General features: G+C 36.9%; 1 protein-coding gene across 1 annotated transcript in view; it reads right to left on the reverse strand.

Annotated features, from left to right (window-relative positions):
- Positions 1-14,392: 14,392 nt before the first annotated feature.
- Positions 14,393-27,325, reverse strand: part of LOC145694504 (calcium release-activated calcium channel protein 1-like) — a 39,551-nt gene continuing 26,618 nt past the window's right edge. Inside the window, exons 2-3 of the mRNA XM_081770813.1 lie at positions 22,246-22,374; positions 14,393-15,801 (exon numbers count right to left, since the gene is read on the reverse strand). Coding sequence (XP_081626939.1) covers positions 15,271-15,801; positions 22,246-22,368 — 654 coding nt within the window. The 5' untranslated portion in view covers positions 22,369-22,374 and the 3' untranslated portion in view covers positions 14,393-15,270. The remainder of the gene's footprint in view (positions 15,802-22,245; positions 22,375-27,325) is intronic.

A 27,325-nucleotide genomic window follows, 5' to 3' on the forward strand; every position in this document is an offset into this window, starting at 1 on the left:
GTGGAAGCAAACACCTGTATCATGATAGAAACGATTTACGAATGTTAGTTGGGAAAGGGCAAGGGAATTTCCAGAACATTCCAAAGACATCATTGATCTGCAGTATACACTTTTCGTGTTATCGTTCTCAGAAAGAAACACTACACCATTTGTTAAATAAAGTTTGGCTAAAGCAATCGGTAGTATAGTGGCAACGTGCTAGACTTCCAAATGGAAAACCTTGGTTCGATTCCCCAGCAGGTAGTATGATTTTTTCGCATAAAATAATGGCTGCAAACAGAGATTCATCTTCTGATGGAGAACTTAAAGGGCATCACTGACGATACTTAGAGTAAACAGTGTGTGCGTTCTACACCATACACTGCAATGATAAGTATGTTTCATATTTATATTCGTATCCCCTCTCTTTCTTTCTTGACGTTTCCCTATCCTGTCTTTGCATCTTTCACTTCTCCCCCTCTCTCCCTCACACACACACATGCACTTCATGTTCCAAAGTTAAAACGGAGCAAGAACGCGATATACCTGGTCTGGAGAATCTAATTGACTGGGAACTTCGGAGTCGTGCTCTGTGAATACCATCTCCAGTCCTGGTCATCTCTGACAGAAATATTGTTTAAAACCAAAGGTTAAAGTAAAATAGCATTTTTATCCTCTGGGTTACCGACTCTCAGTCGAATTACCGGGTCACTACGGATTTGAATTCTCGACTCAGTGATGGTCTGTAACCTAACCAATATCATCCGACTGACACGATGATCCGTTTGAGCTCTTAGCGTGTTCATTCTATCTGTGCAAATTACGTTATATCTGAAGGAGATGAAATCAATGCTGGATGTTTGGAACAGATAAATCTTCGGAAAAGACTATAAAATGGTAACCTCTTTGGTTATTTGAAAATAAAATTTTATTTACACTAGTTCGACACAAAATTTGTTTCCATCCTATAATTCAATGTGATTTATTCACGTTGAAATTTGCTACATCTATGAGGAACATAAACTTTCTCTTTCGAGCATTTGTAACTTTTCATTACGATACAGTTTGGACTCTTAATATAGGATAATTGTGATAGAAATTTAGCAGTAAAATAACACTTTTCAATTTTCTTTCTTTCTTTTTTTCTTTCTTTCTTTTTTCTTTTTTTGTTCAGTTTGCATTGGCAGTTTGAAATGGAGGATATGACCAAAGCCATCTACTGGGTATATTAGAATGTATTTTGGATCAATACGTCCAATGAACACTACCGAATTTGCAATCGAACCACGCGGAAACAGAGCATGTGTGTTAAACTTTTGACATTATCCTAGATGTGTCTCGGAGATCTACAGTTCTACTTGAAATTGGGTATGCTATCCATTATGAAAGTGACATAATGAATGTTTAAAGCATCCTCTATATATTGGAATAGTTCTGAAAAATATGTAAAAACAAACGTTATTTCTATATTACTGTTGGATTCTGGAAACGGAACTTTATAATGTTAGGTTCTTTTGTTACTACGTTTGAATTACACGGTTTTATCTGTTCTCCCTTTTCTTTTATTCTTCTCTCTCTCTCTCTCTCTCTCTCTCTCTCTCTCTCTCTCTCTGCCTCATTTCTGAATCTCTGTGTAATAGACATCCATTAGTTTCAATTTTTCTTTGTGTGTGTTTCAGTTTCTCCCTACATCAACTTATGAATCTTATTTCGTCTCAATTTTGTTATTTCATTTTATCGAAACTAATACATGTGTAGTTTGAAATTAGAATTGCGCTCATGTTGTTAGCTAATTTTAGTATGGGAGAGAAGAAAGGAGGAGAGAGAGGGGTATCTTTACCTGACACGATTATGTGATAAGAAGGTGTATATTGGGTGGCCTAACTGCACGGCGTTAGCTGTCGCAATTTTTTTTTATGCGGAGCGTACAAAGAGATTAAGACAAGGAGTGAGAAAGACACGACACGAAAAGGAAGAAAAGTTGACAGAATTTCCCGCATTCCCATCAATGCTAAGAATTTCCCGTTTTGCGGGAAATTTCCCGCCATCTGACAACACTGCTGCGACACGCCCTGTCCGTAACAGATGTATCAGGAGTCTTTCGAGGCCTAGTGGCCGTTACGTCTTGTTTTCACGTGACTCCCCAGTTTCCTCACGACACTGGGTGGACGCTGAGAATTGGGAAGCACCGGCTGGGAATCGAACCCAACATGAGTCCAGCGCTCTAACCACTAGACTACGTGTCCCATATGTCATAATTACAGTATAAAATACAAAGTGTGATAATATAACAATTTATAAAGTTTATGTGTGGCGTTAATGTATCACCAAGTGATCCGCGTGGCGTAGTCGCTAACCTTTGGTGCGAGCGGTCCCGGGTTCGATTCTCAGTGGGGACACGGTCGAAAAAGTGTAACAGTTTTTTCAGGCCAGCCATCTTGAGCGAAGTTTTTCCTGGGTTTCCCTCATTTACACCAGACAAATGTCGGGATGGTACCTAACAGAATGGTCCCAGGTCGCTTCCTTCCTTCCCCAATAATTTCTTCCTTCCCTTTCACCACATAGTGTGCTCGCCGAGGGACGTCATCCATCATATACGTGACGGGCTAAATGGCCATAGATACCGACAGCCCAGAAATCTAAGTCCTAATCCTAATCCCAAAGGCGAATCCAAGGGGGGGATAGGGGCTATAGCCCCCCCTTGACGCTCAAGTATACACTTGGCCTTCAATTGTTTTACACTGGATAAAACTGCAAACTATGGTTTAGCCCCTTCCTTGATTATATCCTGGATCCACCACTGCCTAATCCTAATGTATAACCAAATTAGGTAGCAAAGCAATGGAGTTACATAAACACATACAACTCCCCTCACATGCATTCGAATAAAGTTAATTAGTAATGATTATACGTATTATATCCAAGACTTAGTATTGCAATCATTTTTTACCAACACTTAGCATTCAGAAACAGGTTACTTTTTTTTATGTATATTTATCACCAAATTAGGTTCCTTTACCTTACCACAAACACAAATCATTACTAATTCATATCTTGAGTTACTGGGTAAGGGTGTTCTTTTACTTAGTGACAGTGTTGCCACAGTCCCAGCTCTGGAGTGGGCTGAAAAATAGTACCAAATTGAAACAAAAAGGGCTGAATTCATTATTTTATACCATCGGGGGTAAAAGTGTCGGGGAACGCGGGGGGACGCCGTCTCTCCACTTTCAGAAAATATATGTGGCGTCCGCCACTTCTAAAAAATTTCAATGGGCAAAGATAGGTACGCGGGACGGCAGGACGTCATGCATTCCCTACTTTTTCACATCCGCTTTCACCCCTGAGTGTAATGCATGGCTCTATAACATGAAAGTAACAGAGGTAAAGTGCTATAACACCCCTTCCCTTTTCCAAGAGTTTAAATCAAGAAAGTTTTCTTTAAATTAATTTTTAAAAACATCCAAATAGGACGACTAAAATTTCTAGCACACTGCTTCTTTCTCGTCTCCTTTATGCGCGGCGCGGATGCGCTTATCTAGCGTCATTTGTTTTCCGGTATAGTTCGAATTACGAATTTTCTACACAAAGCTCGTAGCGTTATGCGGTGTAACTTCACAGAAATGAATGTTCAACAGCAATTTTTAAGAGTCAACACAGAATGAGTGACGCGAGATGTAGGAAAAGTTTTACTCACACTTTGAAAATGTAACAAGTATTTGTTAAATGGTGCTGAATGGGGTAGAATTGTATCAACTTTTTCACAAAAGGGGCTGAAAATGCCAGCGTGGTACCAACGGGCCGATAAATGACAAAAAGGGCTGAATTTGGTACAATTGCAGCGTTGCCAGATTCACAGCTCGGAATTATTCCAAAACCTGATGGAAATTATGCTAGATCCTCATAATTACTAATTCAGGAGTTTTAAAAGGAAAACAAACGAAGGTGAGATACGATAACATAACTTAAAATACGCAGAGCGCAAGAATGCGTGGATATAAGTCAATACTTCACGCACCAAAGCTGTAACTAACCAAACTAGGGCAGTCGTTGCCAGACTCAATGGCGTATATATCGTATAAATGAATGCAAAGTGTTTGTTTAGATATTTTGAAAGAAAACTACCTCGCAGCATAAGCGGAGTTGGGAATTGTCTACTGGGGGCAGATTTTTGGTCGGTCTCGGACCTTTCATTTCGGGAATAAAGATGGTCATGAAGTCAGAAATAAAGATAGTGAAGTTGTCAAATAGTTGGGGGGAGAATGGCCCCCATAGCTCCGCCCATGCCTCGCAGTTAAAGGATTAGAAAACCCTGAGTTGAGCCACACACACACATAAAAAGGCCCAAAGCAGTATCTAACCTACTTCGGAAAATAAGACTGCCTGTATGGTTTACCGACTGTATGAATCAACGGGAGAGGATACATTTCTGCCGTTCTTTCCCTTCCCATGACCAACTTCTTTCTCATCTCCAGGTTTTACGGCTTTTTGATAAACTTGCTGAAATTATGCTAGATTTGGGCAGGATGCTAGATGCTAAAGACATGCTAATTATGCTAGATCTACCATCATTATGCTAGATCTGGCAACGCTGTACAATTGTACCAAGTGTGGCAACACTGCTTAGTGATCATCAAACTTCGAAGCAAGGGCATAAATTACCCACTTCTGCTCCTCTAAAAATTTCTATTTTGGAAAGAAACACAACATACAACTACACCATATACGACGATGAAGTGTTCCTAATGCTCTTCATCTTTAAGCTGCGCTTGTTTCAAAAATATTTTCTAAAGTGTGCAAATGTGAACTACGTTTTGTATTTCAGACATACTTGGTAATAAAAATTATGACAGAAAATTAGAAAATGAATAAAATGTATCTCCATAATTGAATATCAACGTTATATTTTACTTTATTTACCTTGAGCAATGTGCTGCCATCTCTGGAGATTCACTTTACTAACGAATATATTTCTTTCATATTTATCGTTTATATTAGGGATGGCCAAAATTTTCCGGAATCCGGAAATTTTGTTTTCCGGAATCGGAAAATTTACTTTCCTGAATTCGGAAAAATTCCGGAATTGGGAAAAAATCCGGAACTGGAAAAAATCCGAAATTCGGAAAAATTCCGGAATTCAGAAAAATTCCGGAATTAGGAAAAAATCCGGAATTAGGAAAAAATCCGGAATTCATAAAATTTCGGAATTCAGAAATAAATTCGAAAAAATTCCGGATTTGGGAAAAATTCCGTAATTTAGAAAAATCCGACATTCGGGAAAAAATTCGGAATTTAGAAAAAATCCGGAATTTTTCCAATTTTACTTTCCGGATTCCGGAAAGTAAAAATTCTGGAATTGGCCATCCCTAGCTAGTAGCTGTTAAAAGAAAAACAAAATACTGTAATGAATATATATACTTGTATTAGTTTCTTGTAGTTGGATATGTCTTTATCACTTACGTAGACAATTGCTACTGCATTATGAGGAAGGTCTTATTTTCACACACAAAAAAGTCGCCGGTATGTCTCAAACACTATCATGTTCCCACCTGCAGCTGCTCCAAAGCACTTCAAACTACTTTTTAACCAGACGAAAAGCAGTGAAGGAAAAGAAATCTCAACAAATATTATTATAACGTTTGCTTATTGCCAACATACCTATGTACAGTAAATACAAATTTATAATTTTTGACTTTACGAAATATACAATGTAAATGTTCAATAATTAACATAAGCAGGCATTCATTAATTTATATTAATATAATAATTAACAAAACTAATAAGCGGGTGATTGATGACTCAATGGTAGAGTTTTCATCTATGGTATTCTAACCCAGGACATGTGGGTTTTGGATGGCTAATTTTGTGTTCGAAAATTTTCCCGGTTGTACTCTTGGTTCCCTTTCTTGTATTTGTTCCATCATCACTCATTAACGAATTTAGTTTATCAAAACTATAGCCATATATTCATTCTGTCCGTCAGTGAAACAAACAGTCTCAAGAACTATCTGATGGATTACCATCAATTTTGGCCACGATGTACAGAGTCAATAATTAAGAATCGAGTTCCCTGATGAATGTAATATTCAAACCGGAAGCGGTACAAATCAACCATTTCGGGTTTTAACGTTAATCATAATATAGTAAATATGGTAATAGATAGCGAGAAGCGGTTTCCAGTAATCGACATATATAACATTCATGTAGATAGAACGTTACCCAATTTGTGCATCTGCTGAAAATAATGCGCTTAGGTATTTAGAGAGCATTTTCCGCTTTAGAAAATGTGTGGTTGGTAAAGAATGTAGAGAATTAGCTGAGTCAGGCACGTAGCTAGAATATGGTAATAGGAAGGGGGGTCTGTCACGAAATACTGTGGTTATTTACCAGGGGCTCAATCATACTAAACTATTTTATTGGCAACATATATTGGTTCGTTTAGCCAAGATTTCTAATGGGGGGGGGGATGATATGAAATACTGTGGTTACACACCAGGGGCTCGTTCAATCTAAATATTTTACTGATAACATACCCATATTGATTGGTTTGGACAATAAAATGAGGATATGTTAGTAAGTATTTTAATAAGAAGCCATGAAGAAATCTCGAGTAAAGGAATATAAAAAAGTATTGAAAAAGATATAGTCTTCCGAGTTCATTCGAACGGTGTCGAGAATTTTGCGCCTGGGAAATTTGTGTCCTACCTCAAGAACAGGGAAAATTGCGCCTGCGTTGTAACTCCACCGGGAAGTTTGAGCCCTGCGAAATAAAAGAACCTATTCGAGCTTACGCATTTGCTCGGAGGGGCTGACATTACAGCATAAACAATCTTCCCCCCACAGCCATACCATTTGTGATTTATTTTCATTGTGGCTATATAAGGGGGAATAAACTTCAATATAAGCCAAAAGAACACAACGGATCAACGCAATCACTGCTTCTTCCAGGGATAATTTAGGGGTAACACTGGCTTCCCCAGAGCTCTCCGAGTGCCCCCTCGGAGGAGACCAAAATAATACGCCTATAATATAATAATAAATAGAATAGTACCACCAGTGACCCCCTCCGGAATATTAAGTGTGCCCCCCGGAACATTTTTCTGAAAGAACGACTGCACGCAATTGTGTGTTTGAAGTGTAATTCCAGCAAGTAAACACATTGTACATAGTTTCCTTGATAATATTACTGAACTGATTTTACATTCACTTTACATTCAGCCTTTTCTAGATTAAATTATACTCTTTGATTATATTAATAAATAATTTATATCAGTCATTTATATTTTTATTGTAAATTTTGTAGTATAGTGAAAAATTGTATTTGTATGGATTGCCCTTTAGTGAACTAAAATTGTATTTTTTTCATTTGTTCGGAATATTATAACGGATGGAGTAACTCACTGAGACGATGAAAGGCAAGCCTAGTTCAAGTGTGAGTGGAAGTTACTTTACACAATACAAAAATAAGTTGAATTGTAGGGCGCAAACATCCCAGTGCAAATATATAGCCGGCGCATTTTCCCCTCTTTTTGGGGTAGGGCGCAAACATCCCAGTGCAAATATATTGAGAGCGCATTTTTCCCTATTTTTGTGGTAGGGCGTAAATTTCCCGGGCGCAAAATTCTCGCATTCAAGGAAAATATAATGTCCGTGAAGTTGACAAGCCAATTATGTCAGACCCCAATTTCGACTTTAAACGTCGCTAGTGCTACGTGAGTGTTCGATAGTGACGCAAATCGTTAGTACTCCACAGATAACGTGTGCTTTTTAAATAATGGATATAGGTCTTCTAACTGCATGCCAACACGCCCACTTATAAGAATCATCTCAAAAATGAGGTTAACCGTTAGAGCAAGTAAGTGCTCATTAGTGCCATTAATATTAAAGTTAATACCTCCATCGTACGGCCCTTGGAGTAATAATATGACTTTAACAACTTTATACATCAGGCTCACCTTATTAAAATTAGCCAAACGAACATGATAACACCACGCTCTTTGCTAGAGTCTCAATGCGTCCCTATATTCTCGCGAACATAATGCGCAATGTGCATGTCCCCCGACGTGCACAAGTTAGTTACTTTTTTTTTGCAACTATTGTTTATCTGTTATTTATTGCTAGTCCTCAGAGTAGTCCTTACATTAATATGCCATTGTCCTTGATAATCATTGCGTATTTACAAGCAGTTTATTATTACTGTTAGAAGATATAAAAAAAACAACAGATAAAATCTACTACTTAACGGTTCATATTTTTCTTTTACAGTACATAAACGATTAATAATAATAATAATAATAATAATAATAATAATAATAATAATACTATTCCAGCATAAAAGTTATCAATTGCATCACACTGGCAACAAGCGACGCATATTTTAACTTCATAAAAATTCGTTTCTCACGATTTTCTGGAAAACTACGTATGATAACATCTTCATTCTGTCAAGTTGTTTATGTGAGTGTGATATATGTCTTAACCTCTGGACAATATCACAGTAAAACAAAAATTAAATATTAGGAGTACATCGTACTTTTGGACTACATCTCATTAACCATGGAAAGATTGATTAGTGTATACTTTACGACGTAAGTTTCAGCTTAACTTGCGTCATGCATTCTTAGGATTACAAAAAGGAAATTTGTTCGTTTGCATTTGAACAAAATTCTTAGGATTACAAAAAGAAAAAAATATTTTTTCCGAATTCCGGAATTTTTCCGAAATCCGAATTTTTTAATTCCAGAATTTTTCCGAAATCCGAATTTTTTAATTCCGGAATTTTCCGATTTTACTTTCCGGATTCCGGAAAGTAAACATTCCGGAACTGGCCATCCCTAGTTTATATATACTTTGCGAGAAGTGATCAAAAAATAAGGTTATAAAACCTGTAGTTAAACGTGTATATATTATTTCATACAGCCAACAGATAGTGCATACATTAGGTTATTTTTCGACAGTCCCCATATCTGTTGAGGCATTTGTCACATCATGGGATGAGTTTGAAGATTCCCTCCAGGTAAAGATCTTGTCCTTGTGTGTTCAACCATGTTGTCACGAAGTATTACACCTTCTCGTCGATGATGTTCCAAGCGAAACGCTTCAACAGCGAGGCAGTTTTCTGGGCTGTATGCGGGTGCGCGTTATCGTGAAGGAAGATGACAGTACAGTCTCTCCGTAAACCACTACCATCTGGCGATTAATTTCAGTCGCACCACAGAAATCGAACAGCTGAGCGGACTTCTTCACGAGACTAGTTTTCCAAACGAGTCGCCATTTTGTGTTCACCTACAACTAGCGCCGTTGGTGGCGGGTGGCTGAAACTCTGCATAGTTGCCAACTCCATGTATTAAAATTATTGCACGCTCCTCATTCCTCTACAAGAGACGAAACTCCAGAAATATGGACCTGGTAACCTTAGTTTCTGATCCTTTCTCGTATGTTAGAAACTAGTTTACCTGAAACCCATTAACGTTCCAGAAACTTGACTAAGCTCGTACTTAAACATAAAATTTTAAAATGGATGCGCCTACTCAAAGTTAATTAAATTAGAACTGTAAATTTCAGGTTATACTGGAAGAGTGCAAGATTCTCTGCCGATAAAAGTAGAATTTCATGGTTTTCAATAGTATTGACACACAATCATAGCCATACGTTTTGCGAATCAAATCAGAAAAATAAGCACACTGTTGAACAAGACTGCACTTATTTAATATAGAAATACATTTACACGTGACGTTTCGATCCAGACGTACACTCACGTCTGATGAGGATCTTGGCTAGAAGATCGAAACGTCACGTGTAAATGTGTTTTTATATTAAATAAGTGCAGTCTTGTTCAGCAGTGTGTTTATTTTTCAATAGTATATTACCAGTGACTTATCTAGCCTGGGGCCGAGGGGTCTAGCCCCCCAGTTTTTTGAGTGACAAAAATAATTTAAGCTCTTACTTATATATTTTTAATAGTAAACTCAAGCATACGGTAATATCAGAATGCGTTTAACATGCGGAACATCAAGTTCATGGGTTTTCTCGAGGTTCTCCCAGTTTTCTTCCACATTATCGTTAGAAGAATTCTTTCATAATCCGCCTCCTTTAGCCTAATTGACATACTCCAGGGATGTTCAAGATTACATTCCAGTTTTACACATGTTCGTCCAACATTGCGGCTGATCGATTTCCACTAACATTGGTAAATCGTGGAAATTACTTTTCTACCTGTAACCTATGGCGGATCCAGGAGGGGCGATCAAGGCGATCGCCCCCCTCCCCCCAGCAGAGCAAACATTTATTTTTTTATAAATAAAACAGTTTCGAGCTCTTAAAAGTAGCTCTAAGTAGCAGTATTACAACCCTCCCCCCCAGAAGTCCGTCCTGGATCCGCCCCTGCCTGTAACAGTGTTTGAAATTGCTGCTATGCCTGTTATTTTGTGAGGTGATATAACAAAGTGAAAACTGAAAATTTCATTCCTTATTTCGTTAAACATTTCTTCTGCTATAGTTGCTTAGGACATTTTGAATTCTATTAGAAGTTTTAGCAAACGTAGTTGCGTTCAACAAATTGTTTGCAACTTTCTAAATCGTATCTTACAATCAAATTCATCAGTTCTTCAATGTAGTTGCTCTTGCCCATTCATTTTCTACTCTCTCTATGGGTTCTATGTTTCAATCTATCCTTAAAGAAAACCTCGGGCACTAATTGGATATTATCTCTTTCTGTTTGTTTTTACATTTTTATTATTTTTAATTATCTTATAGCGATGTTGATAATCTACTTGACCGTCAATTTTTGTGTAATCGAAGGATCCTTGTATAAGACGCACCAGGGGCGAATCCAGGACGGACTTCTTGGAGTGGGGCGGTGGGTTGTAATATTGCTACTTAGAACTACTTTTAGGAGTTCCAAACTCTGGAATGGGTTGTATATATATATATATATATATATATATAATTAAAACCTTTCCTCTTCTAGGGAGGGCGATTGTCCCGATCACCCCCTGGATCCGCCACTGAGACACACATTCTGAAGTCACAGTTATGTCATGGGTCCATTGACGTAATTAGGATATTTTGCTCGGAGTGGCATGCCCCTTTACCTCTTGGAATTGCAAGAATCTTACCTGTGTTTCAAGATATTCTTTGGAGGACAACAGTGTTGTAGGAGAGCCGGCCACACCTCGAGTTCCATCCATGCACTGGGGAATTTTATACATGCTATGCGAATCTAAGCTAATCTGTTCGTTTTAATGTAAGAACAAGGGCGGATCTAGAAGATAAGGTAAAAACTGGGAGGCAGACAGAACCCAGACTATGATACTATACTTTCAAAATATATATAGGCTATAAATAATAGCTTCAATTATTATTGTCACTCAAAAATTGGGGGAGCTCCTCCGCGGCTAAGCGGTTTGCGTACGCGCCTTTGGCGTGGGGAGCCCGGGTTCGATTCCCGGCGGGAGCTCATGTGGTTCAGATTCCACGTTAATCAGTAGGTCCACGTCTCATATAGCCTTGTTGCTGAACGGGACGTTAAACTCAAAATCAACTCAACTCAACTCAAAAATTGGGGTCGTAATCCCCTTGCCACTACGGATGCACCGAAAAAAAGCCTTGACACGTGAGTAGTAGCAACGTCATTGCGAGTTGTCAGAGACCTTTTACTGACCTCTCCTTTTTATGGCAGTTCTCTTTTCCTATTAAATGCTTGCTTAGCCTGCGCTATTCTGAAACATGCCTTTTTCACTTCTTCCGTCCGAGGATATTAAGAGGCCTCATCGCGGCGAAATTAAAACACCGCTAATTTTAGAGAAATTATGTAATATCTTCAAATAGATAAAAGATAATCGAAATGTGGAACAAGAGCGCCCTAGATAATATCATTTTACATGAGATACCGTTATCACGACTCACTTATCTGCTTTCGATTTCGAGCCATTTTGAAAATCGGCATTTATATTCACGTTTCTAAATGGCTTTAAACGAAAAGCCACTAGGTGACTTGTGATAACGGTACCTTACGCAAAATAATATTGTCTAGGGCGCTCTTGTTCCACGTTTTAATTATCTTTTATCTATTTGAAGACATTACATAATTACTGTAAAATTAGCGGTATTTTAATTTCGACAGGATGAGGCCTTTTAAGACTTCCTAAATAGGGGAACGTCTTATCTTGTATGCATATAGATATAAAATATTCATATACAAAAAATACTGATTGGATGAAAATCTGCTAAAATAAAAAAAAAATACTATAAGATCTTTTCTATTACTGAATATAAGGCACCACAAACTCTATCGCAAAAATATTAGACTAAATTAATATTATATTGTGAGAGAGAGGTGTTATTAATTTTAGAAATTACTTTTAGAAATAAATATTCAGATGATTATATCTTGCTAGCACTTTTTTTTTTTATACCATTACCTCTACATTGAATATACGAGCGAAACACGTGCTCGACGAGTTTCGAGACGCCGACTAAACGCTTAGAGATGACAATGGCACATTTCATAGTAATAATTAATTTGTTATACCCATTGATAAGTAACCCGGATCCTTTTTGATTAATACCACCATTAGTTTTATCATTCACACACAATGAAAACTAAAATTGTTGCATATTTTGTGTCAGGGGTAAAAGTGGACCTGAAAACGTAAGGGGACGCTGTCCCCCGTGCCTATCTTTGCCCATTATAATTTTTTAGAAAGTGGGGGGATGCCACAGATATTTTCTGGAAGTGGGAGGACGACGAACGCCCTTCCACGTTCCCCCTCACTTTTAAAACCCTGCTTTGCATAGATATAGATTAGTAAGTTTTCGTTTCTTTGTATCTCTTCTCGCTCGGTGTGTACAATAGTAGTGACTGCGTTCTCTCCCCACCTCGAAATTCTCACTCGTAAAATTGTATATTAGAGTGTGTGAGTGAGTATGAGTGTTTGTGTGTGTCCGTCCCTGGGAACGGATGAGAGTGGGCGAGAGAGAAAAGGCACCGTTAGTTTTAATAAGATAAGTGTGAAATAGCACTATTATTTTTAATTGCATGGGATTATATGCACACTGCTATATTTCACTAGTTATTGGATAATATTATAGGCTACTTGTTTCATTTTCCAACAAAACGTTTTTCCATAATAAATCATATTCTTGTCGGAAATCTCAATGAGCTTTCAGAATGTAAAAATAAACGTATTGATCTGCATGTGTTTGAATGCTAGTGATAAATATCATACACACAATATAAGCCTATCTAGTGATTATATATAAAGTTTCAAAAACACAAGATTTTATACATTTTTAAAAAACATGTTTTATTAAATGATTAAGACAATAAGCGTAAAGCGTTACAATTATATAAATTATAATTTGCAGGATTGAGTATAGCCCGCTTCCCCCCCCCCCTGTGATTTTTAACGAATCACAGTGGTTCTAACGATTCATATTAGTTCATAATGAATCGGAATCGCATGTTGTAAAGATTTAAGATTTAGATCTTGTGGTAAGGAAGCTTTAGTATAAGTAGTAGTAATAGTGGTGGTGGTGGTAGTAGTAGTAGTAGTAGTTAGTAGCAATAGTAGTAGTATTACTACTAGTAGTAGTAGGAGGAGGAATGGGTTAGAAGACCCGCAGGGGTTATTTGGATTCAGTTCTCGATATAAATAATAATAATAAAAATAATAATAAAATAATAAAATAATAATAATAATAATAATAATAATAATAATAATAATAATAATAATAGTAGTAGTAGTGGTAGTGGTGGTGATGACTTCCAGTTCCGGTGACAAAGAACTGGGGGAGCGGGCTATACACAAGCCTAATTTGCATAATATCACTGAAAAAAGACAAAAATAGCTTATCTCTACTTTGTCACCAAAGCGCCATGTCGATATTTATACGATATAAATAGAATCAGTCCTCATTGTCCTCTCAATCGATTCTAAAAGGAACATTTACTAGATAAAAGTAATATTTTACTTTCACAGTCGTTCGTACAGTTCACTTTTATACTTGGCTGCTTCTGTAGTAAATTGGTGGTTGCCAGTTACATTCAGCTGGTAATGTAATGTTACCAGATCTGTAAACTGAATGTCTCACTAGATCGAAAATAAATTAGTTTTGTTTCACATTTTGAAACCATGATAGATTTCCCAAACAATGAGAATTCAAAAATGGAAACTAGAAATTTGTACATCATATATTTCCAGTTTTAAAAAAGAGTGGCGTCTTTTATTCTTCTTCTTCTTTACCTCTTATCACATAATGTTTGTTCTTATGTTCATTGGCAAACACCCACCCATGCAGTCTTCTATTAGACTTCCTGAACAATCTGGAAATCAGTTTTTGTAGCTAGTACCTGATCAAAACATGTTGCTAATTGAGTAAAGAAAAAAGAAATAGTAAATAAATGAAAAAAAAAAAAGATTGGCAAGCTTTTTACTATCAACACAAAATTTTAGCTGCATTGCAACACCGGACAAAATTAGATAATGCACGAGTGATTAATTAGAATATCATGGTACAGCTTTAAGTAAACTAATTTACAATACAAATAACATTATTTACAATACTGGTAATTGACTTAACATAGCCTTTGTGAGCTCACTTTGCAACTAGCTCACCGTTTACAGCTCAAGAAAAAAAAAAAAAAAACAATGTCCATATTTGGTACGTGCTAATGAACATTAATGACAAACTGTTTGAATTGAGAACTCTCTCTGAGGAATAGCGCCGGAACCTTTCTAGCACCAGAGCTGTATAAGATGTTGACCTACATCTTAACATGGGATCCGAACCACATGAACTCCCACCAGGAACCGAAGCACCGTCATCTGCATTCAAGACGCTAACCATATAGCCATGAAAAAAAGCTCCAGGAAAATGCACATCTTTACGTACGATACCTTAGGAATGATCTTAACTATCTTCACAGACAAACCGGATACACAACAAAGATTTGAACGTTGACGTATAGACTTTCAAGTATTTCATAGAACCGCCACATAGATGACACTAGTGTCAAACTAGCTATTATTCTGAGAAACAGTCAACTTTAAATTTTGTAAACATGCTTTTAAAAATATTTACATAATTAAGTTTCGGAGAATACATAAAGTTTCCAGTCAATATCCCCAATTAGTAGCTGTTATTATTTAACTTTTACACTAATGCCACCTGTACAGTAATTCTATAAACTATTTGAATTCTGTGCCTATTGTCCAAACAGTGCTATTCATCTGGTTGTCTGTGCCGTCTTCTTCTTGTGCGACCAACGCCAATATGGACACATATTGATCGTCAAACATTTTTGACAGCACCGTACATATTTTTTTCTTCGACCCAAGCTTCTAGGTCGTTGCTTTTGATTTGTTCATCGAGTTCTTCCAACTCACGAATTACATTCTCAGCCACTTCGTATCGATGTGCTGCAAGAGTCCTGTAAAAGTGAATAGCAAATGCCACAAACACTATAAGCACCGGAATTAACACTCCTACAGCTACCCACGAAGCGTTCTCGTAATGGTAAAACTTCACTTTACACAAAATGGCGATTTCACAAAGAAACAAAAGAAGCCCAAGAAGCGTAGAGAATACCCAAGCTGTCTCAATGTACCAGTGGAGTTTCTCGTGTGGAGACTCATGAACTAAGCTTACAGAATGCAAACTACACACAGCATCCATGTTTGGTAAAATACATGTGCTGATCATCAATGCTAACATGTGGACCGCTACCAAAAGAGTGGTACATACAGTAAACGTAATTATCAATGATTCGGGAACTTTATCTCCGTCTGAGCTATCGTCTAATTGAACTTCTACCATTGCAACCTGCAAAGAGAATAAAAAATATTTGCCTTTATAATGCCTAAATAATGTGAAGTTAAAAAAGAAGATTTTAATTTTTAAAGTGAAACACTCTTATGTATTTATTCATTCCTTAGAAATGCTTCGATAGCTATTAATAGCGTTTTCAGTACATTATAAATTTTATGACTATTTTTAATGTGGTACACAAACTACTAAAAGCTTCAATGAATATACCTTGGATGTTTCTATAGGTCTAAAATCTGGGATGGTCCATAGAATACACTTCATGTGACCTAGATTTTCTACGGGAAACACCCATATACAAGTGTATCTACTTAGTGTGTTGTTTAATATAAAATTATTATTTGAGTATAATTAAAAATTTTAAGATTCACTTTTAAACATAAAAAAAGGCAATAGCAATATTCTTTAGAAGCAAGGTATTTCATCAGCTTTACAAAACATTGTAAACAACTTCTGGTGAAAGGGAACGTGTCCTGCCTTGACAACAAGATATAGATTTGACTACCAGATCTTGAAAAGCTCTTCAAAAATTCTACTACAATGGCAGCACACTCTCCTGGTCAGTAAGTTGTCCTTTTCTTTTCCTTTACCGTTTATTGTTATGATGACTTTGGCTATGCCAGATTGTTGGAGGTTTTCCAACGACAGGCTTACTAATCATTGATACTACAAGGTACCAATCATACCAACATGTACCAATCATTCAAATTTATAATTTTAATTGAAATCGTTTGACTTGGTGTATTTGTTTTAAATTTCATATAAGCTCCCATTAACTGTTGTGTCTGTTTAAATATATCTGCACAAGCTAACGGCACACATTACTTTAATTAAAAAAAAAAATTCCAATACAGTGCTATGTAATAGCAGATTGCAGAAAGTGACATTGTTTATTGTTTGTTAAATAAATATGTTAACAGATCATCCATCCTTTCATTAACATATAATAAAAATAAAAGAAATACAAATATTATAATAAGAGACGAAACATTAGGGCTGACCATAGGCAATTTGCTGCCCCGTGCAATGGCATAGTTTGTTGCCCCTGTTTCTCTAAAAAGAACAAATTTTAAAAGCCTTAATTTTTTTAAGTATGCTACCCCATCATGAACAATGAAAGGGAGGGAAAGACTCACTCCCACTCAGAAAGACCTAACACTACAAATACAATCCCTTTGTGTCTAATTTTTTAAGTAATAAAATAATCTGTTATCTTAGTGAAAGATAAAGCAAACACACCTAGACACGAAAGATGGTAATCCCTTTTATAGAATTCAATATCGAACTTCAATCTCAATCTCAATATATCAGTTTGCAACTCCAGTGCAACTAGCTTTTTTATCTTTGTTTCTTGATTACCCTTCTACGCCTGTTAAAAAGAAAAACTTGTTTCCACTTTCAATGATAAGGAACTTGTTTGTGACAAAGACAAGACAAGTTTTCATATCGAAACTGTGATAACTAACCAAATGAAACACGTGTTTGCTACTGTTCAAGAATTGAGTTCTTGCATTTAACAACAATCGAGCAATTCATGCTGCGATTTGTTTGACCATTTGCTTTAGCACTGTTCATGTAACAAACTAATGCTACCTAAACGTAACTTAGGAATGTATTATTCATATAAAAGGTAACTATCATCATCATCATGAAGTCGGTTTCCAACAAGAAATATTCATTTTAAATAATATAGTTACGACAGATTTTGTAGCCTCCTGCAAATGTATGTTGCACATATAGTAGATCCGGCTCTGTATCTGCTGAACGTAAACGAATGGTCATAAAATGTGATTGTATTGAGTTACTCGAGATTTAAGTTATATTGGGTAACATTCACAAGAATTTTCCATATTCAATCTTGTGACAATAGAATGTATATCCATAATACACTTACAATATTCATATATTGTGTGTCCAATAGATGCTCTTTTTCTAACATCTATGCATATGCATGTAATGCAATGTCCATCGGATATCCAGGAATTTCTACATATGCTATCGCAATTCTATAATTCTTTTGTAGATTTGAAGGTGCAAAACTAAGTCGTTGTTCGAGCACGCAGGGTTCATAAATATTTTTCAATACTCTTTTGTATTATTCGGTGGCGTAGACCAGTGGTTTCCAACCGGTGCGTTGCGCAGTCCCATAGGGTATAACCTATGTCGCGAAATTTTAGAATTTAAAAATCATGAAACAATTAGTTAAAATCAATTAAAGGAGGTCTGTTTTTCTTTTCAAATGGAATTCTTTCCAGTTGCATGGAACAGATCGAAAAACACTGTTGACTATGGCTACTTTCCCCAACACAACTCTGTCGCGCCTTGTTACGACGAATTATATCAGAGTTGGACGAAGCACTTGCACAGATTTTTTCTCCAGATTAATATTATATATATATATATATATATATATATATATATATATATATATATATATATATATATATATATATATATATATATATATATATATATATATACACATATATATATAGGTATATAAATGGGCGGCGATTAGGGGGGCAAGAGGGGGCAGTTGCCCCCCCCCCACTTTTTTGAAGTGACCACTGAACTCTTTTAAATTATATCATCTATTTTTCGGTGATAGGCTAGGATCTTCATTATTCGATTTAAAAAAGTACCAAAAAAGATTTTTACTTCTGTTTTCTTTTTCAAGCCTGGAGGCATTGTTGAACACGTTACATATGCTTTCACGCCTTTCTGCATCGAGACGTACAGTGTGATGACTTTTTTATTACCTTTGCACCTAGAAGATTGAAATTTTGCATACACATTCAGTGCACCTCTTAATATTTTCCAGATTCTTTTCAGATTTCAGATAAAACAAGGGGTCCAGGCGAGCAATAAGGTTAAAAAAATCTTTTTAACAAAGATCCTTTTTTTTTTCGCGATTTTCTCTCCTCAGATACATGATGGAGACATGTGAATGGTACCGTTTGAAAGGCTGTTCTGTTCTAAAAGAATGCTGTACGAATCATGATCCTAGTATAAATAGAGATGTCTCAAGGAATTTTTACCTAAGATCTTATTTTATACGGGAATCTGAAGTATTGTAGAAATATTATTTTTAGCGGGCTTACTTTTGCACCTAGAAGATTGAAATTTTGCACACATATTTAGTACATTCTTTAGTATTTTTCAGATTTGTTTCAGATTTCTGCGTTAAAACAGGGGGGTACAGAGATGCAAAATAGTACAAAGAAGGAATTTTTTAAAACAAATAATCCATTTCTTCATGATTTTCCCATCTCATGATGGGACATGATGGAGACATGTGAGTAGTACCGTTTGAAAGTATGTTCTATTCTGAAGGGAATGATGTACGAACAATGATCCTAGGATAAAGAGGGATGTCTCAGGAAAATTTTATATTACATCCGGGTCATCTGGGGCATTATGGGAATGTTCTTAGCTCATTGGTAAACATTTTCCCGCACTTAGTTTTCAAGATAGGAGCTTGACATTTTTTATACATATTTAGTACACCCCTTCGTATTTTTCAGTTAATTTTGAGATCTGTGTTTTAACAAAGGGGGTGCAGAGGAGATCAAAGTTTGAAAAAAATCAGAAAAAAATCCAGATTTCCCTAAAAAATTTCCCGCCTTAGGGACATGATAGGAAAACGTAAAAGGTTTTCTAAGGTTGTTCTATTCTAAAGAGAATGAGGTACTAACCATGATCCTAGGATAAATAGAGATGATGCTGTAGTTGATTGACTGAAATTCAATAGTTTACCTTTAAAAAGCCATAATTTAAAATAGTTAATGTATATAGTTTCATCTGGAAATGCAAAGTTTTTGCATATATTACTGGTTCATAGAAAAAAATGGCACCATACAGTATAATATTTGTCGTTGCGTAAATGTGTATTGGTTAGTTGTCTTCCCGTGGAGTTACGACAGCTACAGGAATTGCGTTTTAATTGCAATTCAAAGCAATTAATATTACAATTGCGTCGTAGCATAAGCTTGTGGTATTTACTGTCTTTCATTTTCTAAGAGGAATAACATACAATTAATGGCAAGTGTGGAATTAATAATGTAAGTTGTTCATTAATCCCAGTTTCAATATAACTTCTGCAAAACAAACGTCATTATTTATTAGTATGATTAATGCTAATATTCCTATCCTTTCTATTTATTTGTTTTACAAATATGTTATTAAATAATCTCATCACACAATTTTCCAGGCAGAATTTTAAGATGTTCATGAGCAAGGAATCAAGGGTTAGTACCTATGTGCGTTGCTCTTGTCAATTTACTTAATTAAATATGAAACACGATATACTGTATTTTAACTGAAAAAGGTAGTATCCTATTAGTTATACAACCTGTCGTCAAACAAAGTGTTAGAAACAACCAGGAACATTAACATTGATATACACATATTCAGATCATACCTTGCCCCCCACTTTTAACGTCCAATCGCCGCCACTATATATATATATAATATCTGGAAGAACAATGTTTACGTGGAAATTTGCATGAAACTTCGTATTCTTTTACGGAAACGCTAAAAAGATGAAATCAACAAGGATATGAGAATACTGAACCACATGCAATACTGAGAACGATTCAATAGCTTTACAAGCAGACAGATCATCAACAAAGAAAAATAATCTGACGTAAACGACCTTTCACATCAACCAACTATGATAGCTTCGGTACATTTCAAGAGCTATGAATCTTGAATATTGGCATTTAAGTAATGAAAAGTGCTAAAGAAGTTTGCATCAACATAAAATCATTGTACGCAATTTTAACAAACTTAATATGGGTTCATATGGCAGCAAAAGAAAGCTTCGTACCTGCTCACTATTGAGCAGAAAGATAATCATATTACCATCAGTCAAGAACTATGACTGTCGGTGCGGGCAGGGGCGGATCCAGGACCGACTTCTGGGGGGGGCTGTGGGTTGTCATACTGCTACTTAGAACTACTTTTTACAGTTTCAAACTCTGGGAGGGTTTTATTTATATATACAGTAGAGCGTCGATTATCCGAACGTCGGTCAACCGAACGACCGCTTAACCGAACTGTGAACTCGCTCGCACCTGTTACTCTCCCACCCTACCGTCCATCATCCCCCTCACTCCCAAACCAAGTTTCCCACAGTAGTCGCCGCACTGAGCCACCGCTGGCGGAACATTGCTTCTAATGGGGCCTTCATAAGGCGCTGCTGACCGGCCAAGCCGCCAGTCGTTGTGTTTCAACAATCAGCACACTTCTGTTGGTTTGGCACTGGCTGTAGAAGTAGCGGCAGTATCAAAGCTGTTCACAGCAACAGCTGCGCCAGCTTAGAGTTGAGGCGTGCCGCTCCGCGCATGGCAAATAAACATGTACAGTTCGACTATCCGAACAAACCAGTTTTCCGAACACCCATGTCCCCCATTTACTTCGGATAATCGACGCTCTACTGTACATAAAATAAAAAAGTTTCCTCTTCTGGGGGGGTGATCGCCCCCCTGGATCCGCCATTGGGTGCTGGTGAGAATCTCTTAATACATTTCCCGAGATTAGATTTGGATTTTTTTTCCTGAGGCGTGGCTCAGTGGTAGAGCGTTCACCTCTGGTGGTTGGGGTCCCGGGTTCGATCCCAACCCCCGCCAAGTGAACTTTGTGGTGGACAAACACCGTGTGCGTGGGTTTTCTCGGGGTTCTCTCGTTTCCTCCCACTTTCTTCATTCCACCATTTCAATCATTACTCATCATCACCGTCTCCCTTAGCCTAACCGGCATAACCGTGGGACGTAAAACTCAAAAGATTTCATTTCATTTCATTTTTCCTGAGGCGAAGGTGCAGTCTTATAGTGGGTGTTAGTCTAAAATATGGTGATATTCGTTGCTTGGCATGATTGAAGATGTAATCCTCTATGAATTCGTCTCAGTCTGATAGTAGACATTTTTTTTTTTTTTTTTTTGTCAACATATTTGACCAATAATAATTTGCTCTCAGTCTATTGTTACAACTATTAATATTCTCAAGCAGTCGTTCTTTCAGAAAAAAATGTTCCGGGGGGCACACGTAGTATTCCCGGGGGACACTCTTGGTACTATTTTATTTAATATTATAGACGTATTATTTTGGTCTCGTCCGGGGGGGGAGCAGTGCCCCCCAAAAACATGTCTGCAAGAAACACTGTTCTCAAGTGTTACAGCGGAAAATATATTTCGTCCCCCTTCTTCCTTTCGCGCAGGTGTGAAAAATATATAAACCCCCAGGGTCGAATGTATAATGTGTACAAAAAAAATTGTTCTTATATATATATATATATATATATATATATATAGGAAAATTTTCGAAAATATAATTTATTCCCAGATCTGTGTTCCCTGACCAATAAATTTCTGAATACTGAGAATAAGGGATTGAAGTTGAGATCAGGTTTCACATCTCATGAAGTTGCTAAAGCTACTTACCATTGCGAATCCTGACAGCAATGCAGAAGTTTTGCTTGATGCCTTCAACTTTGCTCGACTCAACTGTAGCTTCTTCCATGATAAATATCGAGGCGTATGCATTCCATCCCCTACAGTGGACATCTTTCGCTAAAAAATAATAATAAGTTAGTTCCCAGACAACTGACTCCAAAAACAACATTGTGAAGGGACATACGGGACGGCAAAGCCGAAGTCACGCTTTACAGTGGAATCATCGATATTAATCAATAACTACAAAAATAATGTAACAGAAAAATTGGAATGAGTCGCTCAGGTATTATATTTAAAAGAATTACGCATTTGCTTTACAGAGAATAGTGAGGGAAGGGAAATAAATAAGAGATAAGGGGAAAAGGAATAGCCCAAACAGGAATTCGTGATTCGCCTATATCTCAGATAAGATGGAGATAATAATGTAAATTGGCGGGAGGGCAGTAGGCGAAACAGGAAGTCACCGACAGGGCACATAGGATTCTACTAAGAGAAGATCCGTAACGTGGAACTAAACAAGTATCAGAATGGAATCCTGACGGAACAAGAAGAAATAATGGATGAAGTATACGCATATAGTGATGAAGAGCTAAGAAAACTTAGGCTGTAAATAATAATAATAATAATAATAATAATAATAATAGGGATTGTGTGAGACGGAGAAATTCATTGGAGCCCTATATTCCAGTCTAAAACAAGAGAATTTATCATTGCAAACAGGAGTAAGTTAACCATTAAAAAGAATAAGAACGTGATTAGAACATCACCGGAAGGGAGCATCACAGAAATTCTCCATAGTCGAATCTACCATGGTGCGTTGCTTGGCCATATGCTGCAATAGATACTGCAAATTGAGCAGCTAAACCATGATTCAAAAATAAAAAAATAATAAAAAAAAAACATTAAATGAAAAATTGCACACAATAACAACAAACCAACTCAAAAAACGCAGACCTATGACAAGGGTTATGAAATAGAAGGAAAAAATCCCTCCGCCCCACATAGTCTAAATAAAAGCAGGGGAATCTTTAGTCTGTGAAATTATATTTTCTGTATGTGACTAGAAAAAAGAAAAACACATTCTCCCTGTCAAAATCACTCTCCTTCACCATGGGTTGGAGCAGTAGCAGTATTATTGTAGTAGTAGTAGTAATAATAATAATAATAATAATAATAATAATAATAATAATAATAATAATAATAATAATAATAATAATAATAATAATTATTATTATTATTATTATTATTATTATTATTATTATTATTATTATTATTATTATTATTATTATTATTATTATTATTATTATTATTATTATTATTATTTCTTTTCACAGTGTGAAACCAAGGTAGACTTCCAAACTATGCTATTTTGGCTGCAATAGAGGAATAAGATCAAAGATAGAATCTGATTCTCGGACGCTGAATCCATATCTAAAAGCCATTACTCGCTATCTCTGACAGTTTTGATTCTACGGAGCCCAAGATTGAAACCGGAAGTGTTCATTGGATATCCATCAGTTCCTGAATTGCAATAAAGGAATAAAATCAGAGGTAAAACATTTATGCACTGAATCCATATGAAAAGATCTGCTTTTGTTTAACTATTTCCGTTTCACCTACTTTGCGATTAGTGTTGTGACCAAAACTCGATCCCCGGCCAAGTAAGTTTGAGGTGGACAGCATCATGTCCGTGGCTGTTTCTTCGAACATTGTCATTCCACCGATTTTCTAAACCATTCACTTGCCTTAATCATCTGTTTCCCTTAGCCTAAAGGGCATAATCGTGGGACGTAAAACTGAAAGATTTTATTTTTTATTTATCTACGACATTTCATTATAAAAGCTAGCCATAAGGCGAATTTTCATGAATGCTTTGGCTGAATGATTAGGAAACGTTATTGGTAAACACCCAATGGAATCAATTATTTATCACAGTTATGAGATGACACCATTTAAACGTCAGAATTGAAACGTTTGCCATCACAAGATAATGTGAAATGGAAAAAAAAAGAAAAGAAAAAAGAAAGAAAGAAAAGTATGCGGCCAAGTAAAATGACGAACCCTGCAATCAGGGCCGGATTAAGACTTATTGAGAAAGAATTGGTGAAATGAGAATATGGGGAAGCGGGAGAACTCCTAGAAAACCCAAGTACAAGATATTATCCATCATGAACTCAAATGACTTGGGATCAAAATCAGGGAGCTCAGTCCGGTAGCCAGCCCAAAAATGTAGGGGAGGCCGATAGAAGTTAGAGGGGTCGATCTAACCATAGTATAATTAATAACCATATTTATAGTTCATTTGCAAGTCTACCGTGAAAATTTTAGAGGGGCCAGCACAAATTTAGGGGGGCGACCCACCCTAAACCCCCGTGGATACGGGCCTAAGGGAGCTCTATCACTGAGCCACCGCTGCCCCTATTTTACTTTATATACTCGTCCATTTTCTTCCTTTTTTTTCAAAATAAAACTATTTTAAAGTGCAGGGGGAAGTGATTGGTCCTCGGCCTCCGGCCCCATATGGGTGCCCTTGGGTAGGAGGCTTAAAAATTTTAGAAAATGCATCTTTTATGTATATTTATGGTGACACTGCTGGGGACAAGGGAATGGTGCCCCCAGTGACATCGACGCCCTTGCTGACTGTCTCACAGGCATTTATTGTAAAATAGATCTAGTAATATAAAACTATTATTTTCTGTTTACCAAAAAAAGAAAAAAAAAGAATTGCCCAGAAATGTCTATGACCCTCCGCTTGGCTGCTCTTCGTCCAAGAAATTAAAGCTGGCCTTGTCACTGCTATGCTACTCTATAAACCTCGGCTATACGCCAGAGTTGGCGTGGGTGAATGAAAACTTGACCCACGACCCACCACCCACCATGACCCACTCTGATCCACGACCCACCGTGACCCACCACCCACTGTGACCCACCATGACCCACCACTCACCGTGACCCACTCTGACCCACCACCCACCATAAACCACTCTCATCTTCTGTGACCTACTCTGACTCACCAAAATCCATCGTCATCAACTCTGAACACGATCCACGGCCTCTTCTGTACTGACTAAAGAGTTTACACTTGTAATAAAACAAGACTGTGAAATTGTCACTAATCGGAGTTTGAATCTCTACGGTCAATCGCTCAAGTACCACTCTGTTACAATAACGGTGGATCTGACCTTTACGATATGAAATGGTAAAGTGTTTGTCAGTGAGGAAATTGAAGCACTTCAAGGTGGAGGGAAATTAGTGTATGCCTAAAATATACTTGTACTAAGAGAGTATTCTTGCAAGTGTTAATTTCTCAACGCATTCCAAAAGAGACTTCTACTCGCAGGAAAATACCCCTGTACAATATGGAAAAGGTTATGATTTCCCAGTTCAGTTTTTTTTTTTTCTCACAAAAGACTTGAAAAATCAGTTTTTCATGGCGTATAATTGTGCTCGGGTACCCTCTGTGAGAGCATCTCCATAGAGTATGCTCACAATTGTAATTTGTGTAATCACTAAAACACCACGTTAAATTAAATTACAAATATGCATAATTACAATTATTATGAATATTTATTTAATAGTTTACCTTCCAGTTTATAAAATGCAAAGAAGGGACTTATTAAAAATTAGGTACAATGTTGAATAACACAAATAAACCATTAGTAATACAAGTATATATTTCCATAACTCGTAATTTTCCACCTTAAAACAAATCTGAAATCGGGTTTATTTCCTGTTGACCTCCAGAACATTTTCGTGGTAAATCATCCGCAGCGGAATGATGTCCATCCTTCAGCCAAGAAATAACTAGCTCGTCTATTTTGAACTTGTCTAGCGGTGGTCCATTAACATTGATGAGCAACAAGTTAGACAAAGTTTGAGCACTTAGTCTATTTCTAATATCAGTAATCTGTAAATTCATCAGGGGAAATCTCCGTTCGTATTCTGTCGTGGAAATTGATAATACTACTACCGGACGTACAAATTTCTGCAACTCCTCATAGACAATCTGCTTGTTAGACTTAAGTCTGATAACGATCTTTCTCGGTCAGTTTTGAAATACTCAGCAAGAAGTATCATCTCTCTATCACCATACATCATCTTTTCCATATCGACCATGTCCGTTGGCAATGTCGACGCATAGAGAACAGAAACTTCATCTACCACAGGGACTGACTTCATCGAGGGAGTCGAGGGACTCGAGGGAGTCGAGGGAGTAAAAATAATTACTAGAGGGAGTCGAGAGAGTAAAAATATTCATTCGAGGGATTAAAAATATTCACTCTAGGGAGTCGACGGCGTAAAAATTTTCACTCGAGGGAGTAAAAATATTCACTCGAGGGAGTCGAGGGAGTAAATATATTCACTCGAGGGAGTAAAAATTTTCACTCGAGGGAGTAAAAATATTCACTCGAGGGAGTAAAAATATTCACTCGAGGGAGTAAAAATATACACTCGAGGGAGTCGAGGGAGTAAAAATGTTCAATCGAGGGAGTAAAAATATACACTCGAGGGAGTTGAGGGAGTAAAAATGTTCACTCGAAAGAGTCGAGGGAGTAATAATATTCACTCGAAGGAGTCGAGGGAGTAAAATATTTACTTGAGGGAGTCGAGGGATTAAAAATATTCACTCGAGGGAGTCGAGGGAGTAAAAATTTTCACTCGAGGGAGACGAAAGAATAAAAATATTCACTCTAGGGAGTCGAGAGAGTAAAAATTTTCACTCGAAGGAGTAAAAATATTCACACGAGGGAGTCGAGGGATTAAAAATATTCACTCGACGGAGTCGAGGGAGTAAAAATATTCACTCGAGGGAGTCGAGGGAGTAAAAATATTCACTCGAGGGAGTCGAGGGACTAAAAATATTCACTCGAGGGAGTCGAGGGACTAAAAATATTCACTCGAGGGAGTCGAGGGAGTAAAAATATTCACACGAAGTAGTCGAGGGATTAAAAATATTCACTCGACGGAGTCGAGGGAGTAAAAATATACACTCGAGGGAGTCGAGGGAGTAAAAATATTCACTCGAGGGAGTCGAGGGAGTAAATATATTCACTCGAGAGAGTAGAGG

The sequence above is a fragment of the Thermobia domestica genome, chromosome 9, assembly GCF_964235325.1.
Source record: "Thermobia domestica chromosome 9, izTheDome1.hap1.1, whole genome shotgun sequence".
Classification (NCBI taxonomy): domain Eukaryota; kingdom Metazoa; phylum Arthropoda; class Insecta; order Zygentoma; family Lepismatidae; genus Thermobia; species Thermobia domestica.